Source organism: Cygnus olor, chromosome 14 (assembly GCF_009769625.2).
Source record: "Cygnus olor isolate bCygOlo1 chromosome 14, bCygOlo1.pri.v2, whole genome shotgun sequence".
Taxonomy (NCBI): Eukaryota; Metazoa; Chordata; class Aves; order Anseriformes; family Anatidae; genus Cygnus; species Cygnus olor.
Window position 1 is genome coordinate 4,426,953 of NC_049182.1, and position 17,910 is coordinate 4,444,862.

Sequence of the window (17,910 nt, forward strand, 5' to 3'; positions counted from 1 at the left end):
ATATGGGTCAGCAGTATGGGCAGTCTTGTAGTCAGTACCTCAGTGCCTAATTGTCATGCATTTGTCTGTTTTTGTGTAGGCATCGTGTTAAAGATTAGTTTTAAGGAGGATGGTTACATGACTTTGCAGGTGTTTGCAGGGAGTTTCTGACAGGTATGACAAGAAAAGATGAAGATACTCATTTCAAAATTTAGCAAGTGGGTAATAAAAACTGTCATCATTAACAAAGAGAAGCCAATGAATGTTTACTAGAGGTATGATTAGAAGTAAAATAGAGAGAGAGGTGTAAAGGGTCCTGGAACAAAGACTCATAGCTTGTTTTATGCAGTGGGGAATGGGAGACTGGTGGAAAGATGCCAGCAGCAGAGGATGGCATTGTCAGCGTGAGGAGCTGGGTGAAGGATGGCATGGTCAGCGTGAGGAGCTGAGCTACATTATCTTTACAAAATTGTGATAGTAATAGTGCTGTGGGATGGGACCCAAGGCATTAGAGAGGGAGTTCAGTGAGTTCTGAGATGATGGGATAGTTGCTTGGGTTTGTGGTAGAAATGTAGCAAGTAATGAGAAAATATTTCCCATTTTGAAAGAGAGAAGTCATAGTGATTCCTATACTAGAGAGATTAAATTCAACAGTCTTACAGATTTATTCTGATGACAATGACATAATTGGGAAAATCTGTAGCATTTGCACAGGCAACACTAGTTAACAAAAGAATTATTTTTTTAAACAAGCAAAATGTACCAAACTCTTTCAAAGTGAACTGATGGTGAGAGCAAGGGGAGAGAAAAGAGGGTGTCATTTTCATTTTCTAAACAAGTGGAATAATGTTCTTCTGAATTCAACACGGCAGCTATTGAATTTTTTATTCTGAGATATCATAAAAGATGTGGATATAAAGTACAGTTCCCACAAAAGGAACTAGGTAGAAAGCAGGCTCATTGGGATGTGGATAACTGAATGTCCTCTTACCAAAATGTGATTGGCAGATTGATATGCCAAAAAATTCAGCTTTGAGTTGAAAAATTGAAATTGAAAAATCCATGAATCCTCAGCTACAACTACATTGCAGATCTCAATTAACCTTTACGAGTTCTTTCTCTCATAAGAGCTCAGGAATGACTTTGTTATCTTCCTCGACCTGTTGACATTTACATTTATTTTCTAGAATGACAATTTAATTATTTTCAAGGACTCCAAGTTACTGTATACATATTTCACCATACCTTACACATGATGTAACCTGTGGAAAATTTATATATATCCTTCTTCCTTTTTCTTCTTCTAAATAGCACGCATAGAGGGTACTAGAAGGGGGAAATGATCATTTCTTGTTTGGAGCAGGTCAGGTCAGGAGCCGAGCAACCAATCTGTAAGCCATGAGACACTGCCAGCTGTAAGGTTCCCCTCCATGACCCCACCAGACATTCTCTGTTCCCTGGTCTTATTGTGCCCTGATGTTGGCTCATATAACATGTCTTTCACGTCTGCAGTAAATACAAAAAAAAAAAAAAGCCTAGTGTTTTTATTGAGACTTTGCTCGCTGGCTTGCAAAGGTTGACACAGGCTACCCCAGAACTGAACTTACTCCCGACTAAGTGCTTAACTGCAGTAAGTTATGTTCCTTCCACACTCACAGCTGTCTCCTGCTGACTGATGACAAGTAACCTGCACCTCTGTAGCATCTTTAAGAAATTCTTTAGAGTAATGCTTTGTGCCACTACCTTGTGACTATTCTCTGTAAATGTACCAGTGCCCAAGTTTGTATCGCCAGGGTTTCCAGTTCAGCATACCTCTGATGAAGGAAAATATATAGATTTGTTTTCATGAAATAAGGATGCTGGGGATTTTGAAATTACTTCTGAGATGATGTTAAACAGTAAAAAGGCCTTGTAGGTTGAGTTAACATTTTCACTTTATAATTTTGACAGTGCAATATAGTGCAATTGAATTCATCAGGTTTTCCTGCTTTTCTGTTACAGAGATTTTGAGGGTCTCAGTTAAATCATCTTATTTGCAGACTGATTACTGGGAGGGAATGTATTGCTCAAGGTTTAAATTATCTTGCTGAGAACAGAATTTAATTTTTTTATATTTTTTTTTACCTTTTGTGTGGAGTGCTGTGGAAATGTTGTATCCTGTTCAATTACATGTTTTCAAAATGTTATATGTTTTCATCTGTGTTTTATGAAGCATATCAAGTATTCCTCACTTTTCATACTTTATAAATCTTCAGAAATAATTTTTTTTTCTTTGCTCTATGTCAGATAATTTCTTCAGGAATACAAAGAAAAGACTGAGGATTTATTTTTCAAAAAGAAAATCTGAGTATGAACTCTGTCATGCATGAGCTGTTATTTTGTGTATAGCATTTCGTATGGTGGGGCCTCATCAGGTTAGTTTGAGGCGCCAAGTTCTCAGTTACGCAGAGGTGGGATTTAGAAATTCAGCAAAGGGTTGAAGTGGTGGGGGGGGGGAACGAGTCCGGAGGAAGAGTACAAACTACTTTATTTCTAATTCAGCCCAGTGATGTTTCAGTGCCACTTTGTAGGCATTTAAATGGTCTTCTGCAGGAGCTCCCATGTGCAGAGCTCCCTGCAAGGCTTCTGGGTTGTGGTTCTGGAGTACAGGGGGACAATTTCCTGGTCACCAGCCCCAGCTCCTCAGCCTTCAGGGGCAAGTGAGATTTCAAAAGTATTTGTGCACCAAGTTGCCTCTGCCCTGGAGAGCATCTCTGCTCAGTGTGTGCAGGTACTGAGAAATGGGAAAGTGAGCATCTGCCACTAGGGCTTGGACTCCTCTCCAGGAGTCATCAAACTGAAACTTGGATGATTTAACATCTGACTTATGGACACCAAAGGACTTACCTCGCTGAAGGTCACATTCTATCACTCCAGTCATGATAGATATGAGAGCAGAACACAGCTGAGGAAACATCTTTTTCATTTTTATGAGATACCCTAGGATCCCACTGTGCTTGTCCTGAGTTTGAATTTTTTCATTCTAATTGTTTCTCCATAGGCTATAGTGGTTTCCTTAGGGAGCTCATGACAGAAGCACAGCTTTAATCATTGGTAATTTTTTTCTAAATCCATCCAATAGTGTGATCTGTTATCACCCTAGAGCGGCTGTCTCCACTCTTTTCTTCCATTCCCTCTATCTTGCTGCTTTTTTTCCCCATTGCTTTACACATAATACCTCATATGAGAGTCCATCAAGTCTGAAGCACTTAAGTGATATAACTCATTTAATTGATACAAAGTTAGAATGGATAGAAAATTGTATTGACTCACCGTGATTGAACATAATTACAGTATGAGAATCAGGCATCTTTAATTAATTGATTGCAATGTAAATTCATTTACAACTTTTCTATACCACTACCTACATTGTAAATATGCTTGCCAACTCCCATTTACAGTGGTTCAATTAGTTGACTGGATTAAGTACTTTTTTCTTACTGAGTGAGTGTTACATCTTTATTTAGATACTGAAAGATAAAGACATTAAGTTAAAACTTTATCCTTTGGTCAGGATATCAGAGAGCTGTGGAGGTAAAAACCATCACTCATAAATGCAGAAGCGTTCAGCGCTGATACTTACATCTTCAAGTATGTTATCTTGTCATTCACACCACTAAAAAACGAGATCATTCATAGAAAGTAATATTTTAAATATTCCAAGATACCTGCTTACTTTCCAATTTAGGGAATGTTTATGGAATATATAGATAAATGTATAGTGCAGGGAATTGGTTCTTTTCTCTGTGTCTTGTTTAGTAGACAGTTAAAAGGATCTATATCTACACCATATGTGGTGTGGATATGTAGATATGAAGAAATACAGGGCGTATTCAGCCTGGAGAGCTGCAGATGCTGCTTTCTTTGGCACTGGGTGAAAAAAAAAAAAAAAAAAAAAGGAAAGGAAAGAGAAAGAAGAGAAGGTATTTGATCCATGTGTGACACCACTTAGGTAAATGGTTTATTAAACCATTAATTACCATGCTCTGCTGTCTGCTGGTTACATACTCAGTTTTGGTTGAACTTTCATGTTTTCTCTGAAGAACCAATCATATTTGGATACCAATCAAAATTACATTTTCTGTAACAGGACAGTTTTTTTGTTTTTTTTTTTATCTATTGTTCTACAAGCTGTTGTTTTTCAATGAAACCAACAGCAGCAAAGGTCAGGATTTATGTAATAACATTAGCTGTGAGAACAAAGGAGTTAGAATATGAGCTGGAAGCCAGCCATTAACCATGGCAAGCTCTATTCTTTCTTCTTGCAAAGTATTGCTTGGTCATAAAAGAATATTAACATCCATTGTATATACCCTTTCTCTACACACTTTTGGAAATGTGTAATGTTGCTCTTAATAATGACATTCCATTATTTTCTATCTCACAGTTGTCAATAAATCATTTGTTAAATGAATCAGGCCTTGTGAACTTGGACTGGCAAGATTGATTTCTGTGTGACATTTCCTTAGGAAATGAATTAAATCTAAGAAAGACAAATGTGTGCATGGTGGCAAATTGTACTTTCACAGAGAGGGTATTTATGATGAATAGAAGGAAGATAGACTACACATGCTTCAAAGAACACATTCTTGTAATGATGCACAGTACTAATATGATCTGAAGTAAAGATGGTAAGATCAGAAGCTTTCAGTGCAGAATGATTACCATTTCCTTTGAAACCATTATTTACTGTAAATTCCTGAGATACTTTCAGAAATACTTTGAATTCTTTTATTGTAATTTACATAAATCCTTTTTTTTTTCTTTGTATCTCCTCAGTATCTATCAAAATAATTGGGCTTTCAGCAGAGCTTTTTACAGACAGGTGGATATGAATCCAAGGGTGATTTTTTCTCTTTGCTGTCTGCCTTTACAACAGCTGAAGGAGGCTCCTCTTGCCTTATTGCTTTTATATGGGAGTATCTCTGTGATTATGCCTGATACACAGAATGAGTGAATATGTGTGTTGTTCACCTGTTATTGCATAGACAGCTAAATCCAATCTCAATTATCCTTTCTTTCATATTTGTTTCTTGATCAAATTCACACAGTCTGATGGCTTCTGATTTGAGAATCCTTTCGTTGTCAGTGAGGATTTCAGGAAAAAGAAAAGAAAAATATTCTCCAGTGGCTTTTTTATGATTTTTTGAACATTATAAGTGAATTTCTCTTGTGTTCATTTTTTTGGAGTCATGGGAAATGGACAAAACATTGTTAAAACCTAATATCTGCAAGAATATTTGAGAACTTTACATTTTGAAAAAAGTGCAAATTAGTATTTCTCACACTGAAGGACTTCTAATGTAGAAGCAGGATGGAGAACTGTTACAAGAGCACTGTCTTGACTGCAGTAGCTTAGTTTGAAAATACTGGGTTTACTTCCAAATCCAATTTGCAGCCAATTAACCATAGAAAATACTAAGCAGCTGAAATCTACACTCTTCTAGTTTATATGTATACAAATGTTGACTAGTTCATTTGACCTACATATAATATAATTCTTTCTATGCATTTCACCTTCACCATGGAATAAAAGAAATGCGGTGTTTTGTAGAACAATCCTGATGAGATAGAAATCCAACTATCAAGCTCTATGAAGTACCAGCACATCATTCATGTCTGCTTTCTTCCATGTCATTTAGCTTAAGGCAAATGCTTTCCCTTACAAATAATGTTGACATTTAAGTAGTTGTCTGAACTATTTGAGTATATCAGCAATTTTTTTTCTCAGCTCTTCAGTTGGTTTATGTTGTGTTTGTCCATGCAGATCAGCATTTCTGCTAAAACAAAATCCTTAACACAGGGCTGCCTGGCAGTAGGTAATTATTGGCCTGATGGAATGGACTGTGGTTCACAGCACTGAGACAGAAGAGACACCCTAAAACCTTCCTCACAAGTCTAGAGCATATGACCCCAATTTCCACTTCTTCCCTGCCTCCTCACAGAAATGAGCCAGTTTCCTTCATCACCGAGTCAACATCCTCTCCACACAGTCCATCCAAATGTTTTGCTATCACACCTATTTGTTGTTTTTTTTTGTTTTGATTTGTTTTTTTTTTTTTTTTCATATTTGTGCAAATCTTCTTCATCCTCATTATTGGCCGTCATCTCTTGACTAAAAAACGTAAATGAAATGACTTTTACCTCCCCAGATAAAAAGCATCTCTTGGTGCCCAAGGCATTTGTAAATACACACTGAAAACAAGGACTTGGTAGCACCAGCAGTGCAGCACTACCTCCATTAGCTGGAAGGAAATGATAAATGAAGAAAGATGAGGAAAGTAATCTGTATTATTTAGTTCAGGACATAACCTTTGTGTTTTACTTCAGAAGCTTTCAGAAACAAAATGGATGGTTTGGCACCACAGTTAAAATGTGTATTCCACGAGTTATTCTGCAAAACATTTTGTTCAGTTAATGCCCATTGCAAATGCTGTGTACCTGCTGAAGTGATTCTTTTCCAGATGAAGGATTAGCATTAGAGCCAAGGGAAACATTAAAGCTTCCTCAAATCAAATTACTCAGACAAGTCCTAATTGGCTTAATAGGTAAATTTATCCAGCTTCACATGTAGGTTGTACCATTAAGTAGTATTACTCATACATAGTTTTACTCATTTGGATTTGCTCATCCAAATTTAACATCAATACTTTAAGCCATTCCACAGATTAATTTTAAACAACTGTTGATTATCAAACTTACTGAATCCTTTTGGGTTAAAATTTATCAACTAAACTGTGCTCCTCTATCAGCCACACAAAAATCAGGCCGCCCAATTCTGCTGTCAGCTTCCCTGTGACCACATTGGCTAGCAGAGGAATGAAATTTCATTTTCACTATATTCAGGATAGAATTATACTAAACTAGTACACAGATTTATGGATACCAGCCATAATCAGTCATAATACATCAAGTAGGAAATTATTTTTAATCTTTTGAGTGTTTTAAGTCTGTGAAACAAGACATACACAAAGCATCTCGCAGGTTATTAGCTTACAATAAAACAATGGGACTTTGTTCTTTAATGTGACTGCTGCTTTTTCTGAAAATGACAGGGATAGCAAATATTATACTGTTGTCTGTAAATCTGCAGGTATTTTAATGTCCTGCTGTTAATGTGCATGAACCTGCAGCAAAAGTACATTCCAGCTCTGTCACGAAGTAAAATAAACATTAAAATGACAAGAGTGTGAAAAGATATCCTTGCATCTTTAAGGTGCATCACAAGAACAATGAAATCTAAAATGCATGAGACTACGTTTGAAGGGAGACTGAATTCAAAAAGTCTTATAGCCTGCTGCACCTGCAAAAGTCAGACTCAACTTTCAATTGCATCCAAATAAATTGAGCATCTTGCTAAAGTAGAATCAGGTCCATAGCCTAATTTTGATATCACGGTTCAAATGTACTCAAATACTGATAAATGAAATAATCTAGGCAAAATATTGGTTTAACTAAAGGATGAGTTCCTGTAGATATCTCTGCACACTGTAAGAGAAGCCTGTCAGAAGCATGGGTTCTATTTCCCTGTAGCGTTCCCAATTAAAAAGCTGCCATTGTAAAGATGCTGATGCTTGCATAATGTAAAATTTTATCTGGAACTCCAAATCCTCACTTCTACAGGATGCCTGCCTGGACCTTTTACAAAATTTGTTAATTGCAAACACTTTGAGAGCATTGATCCATGGCTGCTCTAATTAAATAATTATTCTGAAGAGCACCTATGAGGGCTGACAGACGATGGGTTTGAAAGCACTGCACTAGATCTACATTTAAATGAGCGCCACTGGCCCCCTCCCAGAACGTTGTTCTTTCCTCAGCCGTTCCTTCAGGTACAGTTCCAGCCCTTTAATTTTCTGCAGAGTGACTAAAGTTTAAATTAGATTCAGATTGTTTTCAGTTTGGCTTAAGCCATCAGCAAGTAAGTATCTAGGCTTGAGGAAAGCGGTCTACTTCCCAGCCAGGCTTTTCTTCTTTTCTATGCTTTTTTTTTTTTTTTCTCTCACAGACTTGTCTGTGCTTTGGGGAGATGATAATAATTACTTCTACAAAGGCTTACAACTACCCTACAGTACACTCTGTCAGCCTGGCTGCTTTCAAAGCTTTCTCAGCCACAGTTCCAATTCTGTCATATTATTTTTAAATAAATTCCTCTCACACAAGCCATTTTTTATCCTTTTCAGAGTTGCTCGGCTTAAGGTTTTCATAATGCCACAGAATGGTTTTGATCTCACTCACCTCCTTTTCTTTGGTTGTTAAATATTTTAATAGCGCAAATATTTAAAAAAAAATTGGGATGTTTTCAATGAATCATATCCTTGAATACACAAAACTCAATCCTCTCTCTAAAAGACTTTAACATACACAAATGCATATGAAGAGCTGAGAAAAAAAAAAAAGAAGACATTTTTTTAAATGATTCTTCAAAATATGTGTTCATAGGAGATTTTTGCAACTACATTCCATACTTTTGAAGTTATTGATTCCCCCAGCACCTAACTGGTCAGGCGCTCATTAGTATGTTCACCTCATACTTTTCCTTATACTGTTAAAAGAAATAATGTGGCTATAGGAGGTACATGTCATGGTAGGTAAACAACAGACAGTAGGGTTTTTGAGCCTTTTTCTATCTACAGTCTTCCCTGACGCTCAGCTCAGCTTAGCTGTCCTCTTTTTCAACCCAGAGTTTGCTTTGTGCTTTTGCAGCACCCCAGCTCTTCAGCTGAGGAGCAGAGACCGTAGTGGCTGAAGCATCAGTTCAGCCAGATGCACCAAGGTTTGTTAAAAACTGAGCCTCACGAAGTTTTGGAAGGGAAGAGGTTCTCCATCATTTCCCACACAGCTAAGGTCCTATCATTTGGGAAGTTTTCCCGTTGCTCACACCACTGGAGGCAGTTTCCAACCCAGAAACCAATCCCCTGTTTGCAGTGCACCTCCTTCACCTTCAAAGTCATCTTTAGTGAGAATTATGTTTCTGAATGACTTTGTTATGATGATGTATTTGAGCATGGATGAACCAACCCAGGCAAGTGTTTGCTAGTGTATTGATAGCAGTTCACTCCTGGGAAGCTAATGGTACTTCACCAGTGTAAAACTGGTTCCAATAAAAACCCATTCAGATCTAAAATCCATTAAAATTTGATTTTCAAAATTTCTTGTATTTCCTTAAGTAAAATTAGTCCTTCAATTGGTTGTTTCATATTGCCCTGAACACTGTATAACTGCTGTGTATTTCATGGCTAAATGTATACATTGCTTGACTTTGCAAGGTGCAGTAGTGCAGAGATAGTTCTGATTTCCTTCCAGGGGATCTTTGCAATCCACTGGGGAGCTGTGTTGTCTCGTTTGCATTTCCTTACTGAATTTCAATCAGTTTTCTCAACCATTTGCTGGAAGAATTCCCATGGGACATCTTCAAATGGTCCTAGCCCCATGCTATCCAGCAGCTCCTCATTTTCTCTTCTCGGGTTGTCTGCGTTTTCTCATCTGAGAATAACTCATCACATGACAACATTTTGCATTAATGATGCCCTGGTGATATCAGATGCAGTAACATTCAGTACGGAACATAGAAAATAAATACAAGGATATACACAGTATAAAATAAAAATAAACTGATGTGCAAAAAAGTTAATGAGGAGGAAAAATAGTTTCTCCTGGCATATGCTGACTCAGAAGTATCTGTCTCCATCCTGCTTAAGCGTGGACGAATTGGATTTATCTTTCACTTTGCAAAGGTCCCTGAGGAAGCCAGTAAAGATGGTGGGCTCCAGTAAAACTGAAGTGAACCTCCTCAGTTGCTTCAGTTTTCTTTATGAAAAAACAGTGTAAGGCTTCTTAAGTGCCTAGCAAAGATGAACTTCCCAGGGTTTTCACAATTAATGCAAGCACAAAAGGAACTAGCATTAAGTACTATGAAAGCAGATGTACGCTTTGCCCACAGCTTTAGAGAGCGACCTTTGTAGCTCTCAATCTTTGTTTATGCAGTTCTCGCTGAGCTTTGTGTTTTAAATGTACCGTTTTAAGGAAGGTTCAGATCAAAGCCTATTTCGTCTTCGCAATAACTCAGCTGCTCCTGTAATCATCTCAAAGTCTGAACTGCAGGATCTTGGCATCTGCTGCTGTATTTATAAGATGAGGCAAAACAAGTGACAGAAGGATCAGAGGTGGTTATCAGCACAGGTGTCATCCGTGTGGAAGAATAGCCACCGGATGCCAAAAACGCAGTGCAAGAAATATATCCACATAGAACTTTGTCAAGAAACAGTGATCATAGGAGGAATTTTAAATAAAATACCTTCACTTTTGAACCATTAAGGCATATTTGGTATGCAGTATCTTTCCTTATAGCACTACTAAATAATCTATTCCCATCTACTTTATAAATATTATTGGCATAATACTTCATTTTTTATTGTTCTAAGAAGTTGCCTAAGGGCTCAGTGAAATGAGCAAATTAGAACATTGCCTCTTTTAATGAAGAACAGTAAAATATTTGTACAGGTAATTATTTCCACAGTTGCATCACCAGAATATCTCAGACAAAACACTTGGAGTCATCTACAAGTCACATACACACAGGTATGTTTATATGCATGTGTGTGTACTTGCATTTGGAGTGGACAGTTAGCACAACACTGAATTTATCTTGATATTTACTTTCAAATGAGCTCTTGCAGCAGCAGTTTTTTGGGCACACTATGTATTTTGCATGACTGTGAGCAGACCCACTCTCTGATGCATAAAAGCTGATAGACGCTTTTCTTTCTTTAGTTTTAAAGCCTGTTGCGATAATCCACACACATTTAGAAGCAATTACAGCAGGGTGAAATAAGTTGTTGACTTACCTAGAAGACAGAAAATGTAGAGATGTTTATCAGAGACAGCATGATTAAAATTGTCACATTTTCTTTTAATACAAAGAATGATAATATAAAAATTAAACAAAAGATGACCATTATCTTCGGTGAATTTCTGCACTATAATACATTTATATCAAGCTTTATTAAATAGTGTTATTACAATGTTTAAAATATATGCATTTTACCGTATTACTTTGGACCTGATTGTCATTTTAGACAGTCTTCAAAAATGCAAAAACATTTTTTTTCTTCTGAATTATTGAAACTATGTCTGTTCTAATTCTAACTGGAGGAATATAACATCAATACCGGACAATGTTATGCTGGTTTGTGTTGTATTTCACAATACATATTTTAATCAAAACTAAATGGACTTGTCCTCCAGGCTTACAGGACAAATGACTGAATTCCTTGTTACAACTAATATGTCTTACAAATACAGCTCCAGTTTTTCTGCTTGTGAGCCAAACAGCAATTGAGGCTAGTTTCCACGGTATTTTATGGAAATATTTATTTCCACAAGGCTAGTAGCCCACGACTACTCTCATCTACTCCCTCTTGCTGCTCAGGGTACACCGTGTCTGAAATTTCAGACTTTGGGTTAAGATGAGCTCTCTTGAAGTATTTTCCATTTCTTATGTACATTATGTGTCTGGTAACCTTACCAAAACACATTGGTTCTGCTCCATGTCAGAAAGTTTGCATCTTTTAAAGCAGGAGATTCAAAATTAGTGATGTTTCTAAGTTGATTTCTGCAAGGTCAGTTTTCCTTTGTATGAAAAGGGCACTAACCTCAGTAGCTAAATATGCCTTTTTTAAAGCTTTTATTTTGTTTCTTTTTTAAATTTCTCTGCATTTGCAGGTGGTTTTTGTTGTTGTTGTTGTTGTTGGTTGGTTTTTTTCTTATTCAGTACAGATACAGTTGAAACTAGCCCAGCTTTCAGGGAACATTCACAGGCTGCACTTTGGCATCCAGGAATTAGGGAATTTGCTTCTTAGTCTTTACCCAAGAGACTATTTAATATTGTAAAACAATAATAACCAGTCTGTCCACATTTAATTGGTAAAAATATAGTACTGCTGCTATGAATGATGACAGTAACAACGATAATGATAAGGTAACAGATACATGCTGGATAGATGACTGATAATAGAGAAATCAAATGACATAAAACAGGTTACACACATTCCTTGAGTCTGGTCATAAAGCTTGCTTATTGTGAAATACAGAGTCATGTAGCACTGCAACTTTTTTCTGGACAATGTGGACTTCTTGCTTGTCGCACAGTACCAGAACAATATGGCAGCAAGCTAGACATTAAAGTAGTAACGTACTTCCTTAGCACTAAGTTTTGTTTAGAGTTACCTGCCATATGAATTATAAGGCTTATTTTGTAAGTGGCTGGAGATTTTACAATATTGTTTTTGCTAGGCTGGAGTAAAAATGGGATGTGAGAGAACGTTCAATATTGGTTTAATCTTATGCTTCTACAAGTTCAGTTTTAATGTTGATTTGTGGCACTTCGCGCTTTTGAAAGTCCCTCCCTGAAAGAATAAAATTAAACATTATATTGTTAATTTTCACCACCAATGTATATAGATTAGTATCTGTAGAGCTGGAAAAGTCCATAATGGAAGCATGCCTATAAAAGCCCAAGCCTTTACAGCATGCTAATGGCTTTCCATCAGGTTGCATTAATGTTTTCTGCTTGGTGAAAACAGGTATTTAGCAACAGTGCTAGTTCGTTAGGAATAAATAACTGCTGGACCAATTGCTTCACGCTTGGGAATAAATCTGCACTTTCGGTGCTTGCTATTAAATCACTTATGCAGCGTGATTCGTAATGGCTGCAGATTCAGATCTGAGGAATTTGGTTGGTCAGAGAAGTGACAGATTCTTCTGCTGGTTGTAGTCCCACTGCTGTGTCAGGTACAGAGCACTGTTGTCTGTCACATCTGGCAGTCCGGATGTTCGCCAACCTGCCTTGCTGTCCCCCTGTGGAACAGCAACAATACCGACCTGCCACATGAGGAGAAGTCAGGGGCTATGCAACTGATATTGTTGAAGCACATCAGCAGTGAAGGATCCAGGAATTAGCATTACATAGGGACCTGCTACCGACAGGCTGTAAGGCAGAACTGACAGTGATGTCAATAAAATAACGAAGATAAACTCTAGTGGTTTTTCCCATTTTAAAAGGTGTAGGAAATGAATTGAAGCCAACTTCTCTTATCTCAAAGAAAATGCATGCAGCAGTGAAAATGTGTATCTGCATATGTTTGCACTTCTGTCTTTCTCACAGCAGTAGGTTTTAAAACGGGTGTTGACAGTAGACTGGACAGACTTCAGTTTCTAGAGTGGGTTATGAGGAGTTGCTTCCCTTGGCATTTCTCTTCATCCCAGATTTTTTAATAAGTGCTTCAAGTCATGCCAATATCCATCTTGTTTGCAGCCTACGTATTCTCTCCTTATAGATCTTCAAATAGCAAGGGACCCATTATCACATCTCTTCCTCCTACAACCCTATTCTTTTCATCTGAGAAATGCTACTTGAAACTTCTATTAATAGTAAAAAAGTACATTTGCCCTGTATTTTTCACAAAGATGGTTCTTAAAAATGCTTTATAACTTAAACTGATGCAAATGTAGATATGAGGAACTTAGATCTGGGGCTCTTCAGACCTCTGCTTCCTAATTGCTTGCTAACTAATGGGCTCTACCACCAGAAATAAACTATTATTAAGTGCTGGTTCCTAGATATTCGGCTGGAGGCTGGGCCTGACTTTGTCTGTGTCAAATTTGTGCCTTCTAAATGAAGTGTCTAAAATATTTTGTCCCAAAACGAACAAACTGGGGATGATTAGAGACTTCTGAAATTACTCAAATAAAATTAATAGAAGAGAATGCAGTTCCATTAGGTAGAAAGGCAGGAACTTTTCAATCATGCATGGTTACATTAAAATAAAATTTAATAAAAGAAATGGAAAATAATATTTCTACTTTAATGTGCAGGAGAAAGTAAGAAGGAGGACATGAGATACTTGAATAGAAATTTAACTGAATTTTGCATTAAATTTTTGCAGTCTTATAAATAAAATTATTATTCACCACATATTAACAGAAGTCAGTTCCTGTTTTACTCATGAAACAACACTCTTCTGAAGAAAGGCTGAGGGAAAGTCCTGAGAGAACTTCAAAGGAATATTCACCATTGAGTCATCCATAAGTGACACGCTCAAGTAATATCTGTTATGCAAAAAACAAACCCTCTCCAGCATGCGGAAAAGTCGAGTACTGGACTGCCTGTCCAGTCATGCCTCAGAGCAAATTCCAAAGGAAATCTGCAGGGTTTTAGGTACTTTGCAAACTTGTCAGTGAAAACGAGAGAAAGCGTCATCCAGGGTCCAGTTTTAAAGGCTGGACCTTTTTAAAGATGAGTGAATGAGGCAGTCTTCGAGGAAGCTACAGCATAGAAGAGGCTGAAAGACTGTTCTTCCTCCATCAAAATCAAGAGAAATATGATGACTGAATGACAGGAGGATGCAGAGGTCCCATGCATTTGAGCAGCTACAGGATGTTACTGAGTTGTCACAGGGCATGAATTACAGCACTTGGGTAATGGCAGAGAACTGGTGTAAACAGGACTGCATGTACATGGTAAAAGCTGGATCTCTACACAGCATTATAGACAAGAAAATAAAATGACTTAGTTGTGAATGGCATTTTACAGATCTTGATATGCTTGATAGGCTGGACTATACAGAGAAATTGTTTCAAGTCTGATTTACCATTAATTAATCTATTTCTTTCCCACTTGGCACTGTGCATTCAGTCCTGTTTCCAATTGCCATTTAAAAACATGGATCCAAATTACCTCAGTCAGAGCAGTTTAAACCAAATGGCCACTTTGCCAGATTTATTTTGCAGACATTGGTTTTTCTGTCTGCCCGGTGCTGGGGGCCTGGTGCTGTGCACTGGCAGGGTGGCGGTGCGATTTTTAGAGCTGATACAAGAGCCTTTTGACTTGCCACTTTCAGAGGTGTAAAGAGTTATCTTCAGGTTTGGAAGCACACAAATCCAAACAAAGAAAATAGCCATGGAGGGAATTTTCTTTGATTTTTTTTTTCCCTGTGTTTTACTGACTTAATTTTGTGAAGCTCAGTATGCATCTACATAAGGTATGAGAGTGTCTGCAAAGCACAGGAATGGGTGTTCATAGTCCAGAGTTTCCTAGAGATGTCACGTGACACAGTAAATATTTAATAAATTTCAGGTTTACGTAAGAAAACTGTGTTACTCATTTCTTAGACAGCCGAATCCTCTTTTTTCACCCACCTGATATAATCCATAGCCAAAGCTCTGTTTATATGCAGTTTTGACTGGAGACACATTTGTGAGATATTCTGAGCATATGGATAACCTGTCACATATGAGGTATTGTCTAAGCAATGCTTACTTGTTATGCACTTTTCCTTTATAAAATTGACTTTCAAAGGACAAGACTGTTACTTGTCAGAAGGGAAGAAAAGATCCTGACTACTTTTAACTTTGAAAGATGACATGATTATCAGTACATTCTTTCTCAGAAAACACTTTTGAAGACAAGTGATTGAAAAGAAGACTATTGTGGCTTCTCATATTGCCATAGTATCCTAATGATATTTTGAATTATGCCTGATGGAAATCAGGTGTTGACAATTCAAGAAGGCATGCAGGAACAGCATTTCCCATCCCGTTCGGAAGTGTCTCCTTCACTTTTATTTGTATATAGATGCTAGACTTCTGTTGAAATCAGTGCAAGATAGAAATTTCCTTATCTTGATGGATCTAAATTCACAAACTCAGAAATCATTCATGCCTGTCTAGAGCTAGTTCATTCCTGAATACTTATTATCTCTAAATTTACCCACATCTCGCACCTTCAGGCAGCATCTCCTGATGGGGGCTTGTTACAGGCAGGATGGTGCAATTTGTTCTGCTATTGCTTGTGTTGTGATTTTTCTTGGATAAAAGATTTTGTTCTTAAGTAAGGGCCAAGAAAACACAGCAATGTGAGATGTTCCTGACAGAAAAGATGGCATGATGACCTCAAAAATCCTATTACTTAATGACTTTTGTCTTAACTTGCAGAGATAAAGTAGTATAAAAGGAGTAAAATATGTTAACAGATGGAAGAAAATAAAGTGATAAGCTTTTTCAGTAATGTAAGCCACATTGCAGTTAATACTGCGTTGTCTTCCCTTTCTTGTATATGAATCGTTGGTGGTTTCTTTTTTTAAATTGATCTGTAAGACCTAGTTTTTCCTTACCTGGACTCTGCCTCAGTGGGATAATGATCTCAGTATTTTTCTCTTTAATAAAAAAATCTATCAAACTCTTTCAGCATTACAGAAAAATAGGAAAACCTCTTTTTCTCACCCACTAAATATGCTAAACTACTTTCCACTTAGAAAAAGCTATAATGTCCCATTTTTAACTTCAGAGTTATTTCTGACCCCCAAAAAAATGAGAACAAACCAATACTCACCACAGCAATGAGATGTGAGTTTCACTTGGGAAGACGAGCTCTGGGACTCGATTCTTCTTCAGGAAGGTGGAGGGAGGAATATTATAAGGTGCAACGAATTGGAGAGGACTTATTGTGGCTTGCCCTGTGAAGGAAATCTGCCTCTGTGGCATAAAATCTTGTTCTGCATTCCAAGAAATGTCATTTGAAATGTAGAATGAGTGAACAGCAGGAATAATAGAATTGTCTGAGCATGTGAATTTTAAACACTAAATATTATACAGAAACAAGAATATTTTTTCTGACAGAAACTGGTGACTAATGCAGCTTTTTTCCTTAAAAATATTTGCTTAGGCTGGACATTAATCTCCTGGCAGAAATTTCTAGAAAGAAAAAATTCTCAGTAAAAATTTATAAGAAAAGAGCTGTTTTACCCAGCTAACAAAATGAAACTGACAGCCTTCAGAGGTGGCAAAGTCTCATTTACAGTAGAGCTAGAGCAGCATGGCAGCTTTCTTTTATATGTATATAAAGAAATATGTATTTCCTATAACTGTGATAATGGCCTTATACTAAGCCAAATGTTATAAATTATTCCCAGGATCTTGTTCAAATAGTATGCCTAGGCAAGTAGGTCCCTCCTCCCTATCTGGTTGACTGATATTTTTCTCTGAAATCCTGAAAGGTGCAAACATTTAAGTTAAATAGTCACGTAGTTCTAATTGAAAATCTACAGATAGATCATGTGGCACTTTGTCCATCACAAACCATGTCAGCTACCAAGGACATACCCAAGTAAAACTTACAATTCATAATAGTTTCCGTTTTCTTTTTAACTTGCATCCTTTTCCCTAACCTCCTCTTTTATTTCAGGGTCCTTAACGAGAAGGAGTTTGCAACCATCAATAAATAATGTTTTTCTTGCAGAATATCTGGTGAAAGCTGCTTTGCTGGTACTCTTGACTCATTCTGGTGATTTGTTCTTCTAGCTTGCACGGACAAAGAATTGAGGAGTCTCGCTTCACGACTAAAAGACTGGTTCGGTGCTCTTCACGAGGATGCAAACCGTGTCATCAAGCCAACAAGCTCGGAGACAGCACAAGGCAGTAAGAAAACACCTTTCCAGTTGAATTTTGAGTGTTGCAGGCAGCTTCCCAGCCTGGGAGAGCTCAGCACAGCTGTTAGTGCCACACTGTCATGTCAAGCAGGTGCCAGCAAGTAAGCAATTACATAGGGGAGCTGATCCTGCAACTAAATAGCTGCAGCGGTTTCTAAAGGAGTTGCAGTCCTTCTGTGCTCTCTCTCTGGCCTAAGCTACTCTAAAATTTGGCAGTCAGGGCGACCTTTACAAGTTAGCCAGGCAAGTAACTGAGTCCAAAGGCCACAAAGTTCACATCTATACTAGCAAATAAAGTCATTCAGGGACTTTTGTCAAGCCCTGAGGTCAGCGGAATGACATAGTTCATGTCTGTACAGTAATCTCCATGACCCTCCAAATCAGTGTGGCTGCACCCAAATCACTT

The 17,910-nt window shown here is 37.5% G+C and overlaps 1 protein-coding gene across 2 annotated transcripts in view; it reads left to right on the forward strand.

Annotated features, from left to right (window-relative positions):
• Positions 1-17,910, forward strand: part of SPOCK1 (SPARC (osteonectin), cwcv and kazal like domains proteoglycan 1) — a 288,774-nt gene that overhangs the window by 252,881 nt on the left and 17,983 nt on the right. For both annotated transcript variants that reach the window (XM_040573349.1, XM_040573348.1), the window contains one exon: positions 17,377-17,493. In XM_040573349.1, the coding sequence (XP_040429283.1) occupies positions 17,377-17,493 (117 nt within the window). The remainder of the gene's footprint in view (positions 1-17,376; positions 17,494-17,910) is intronic.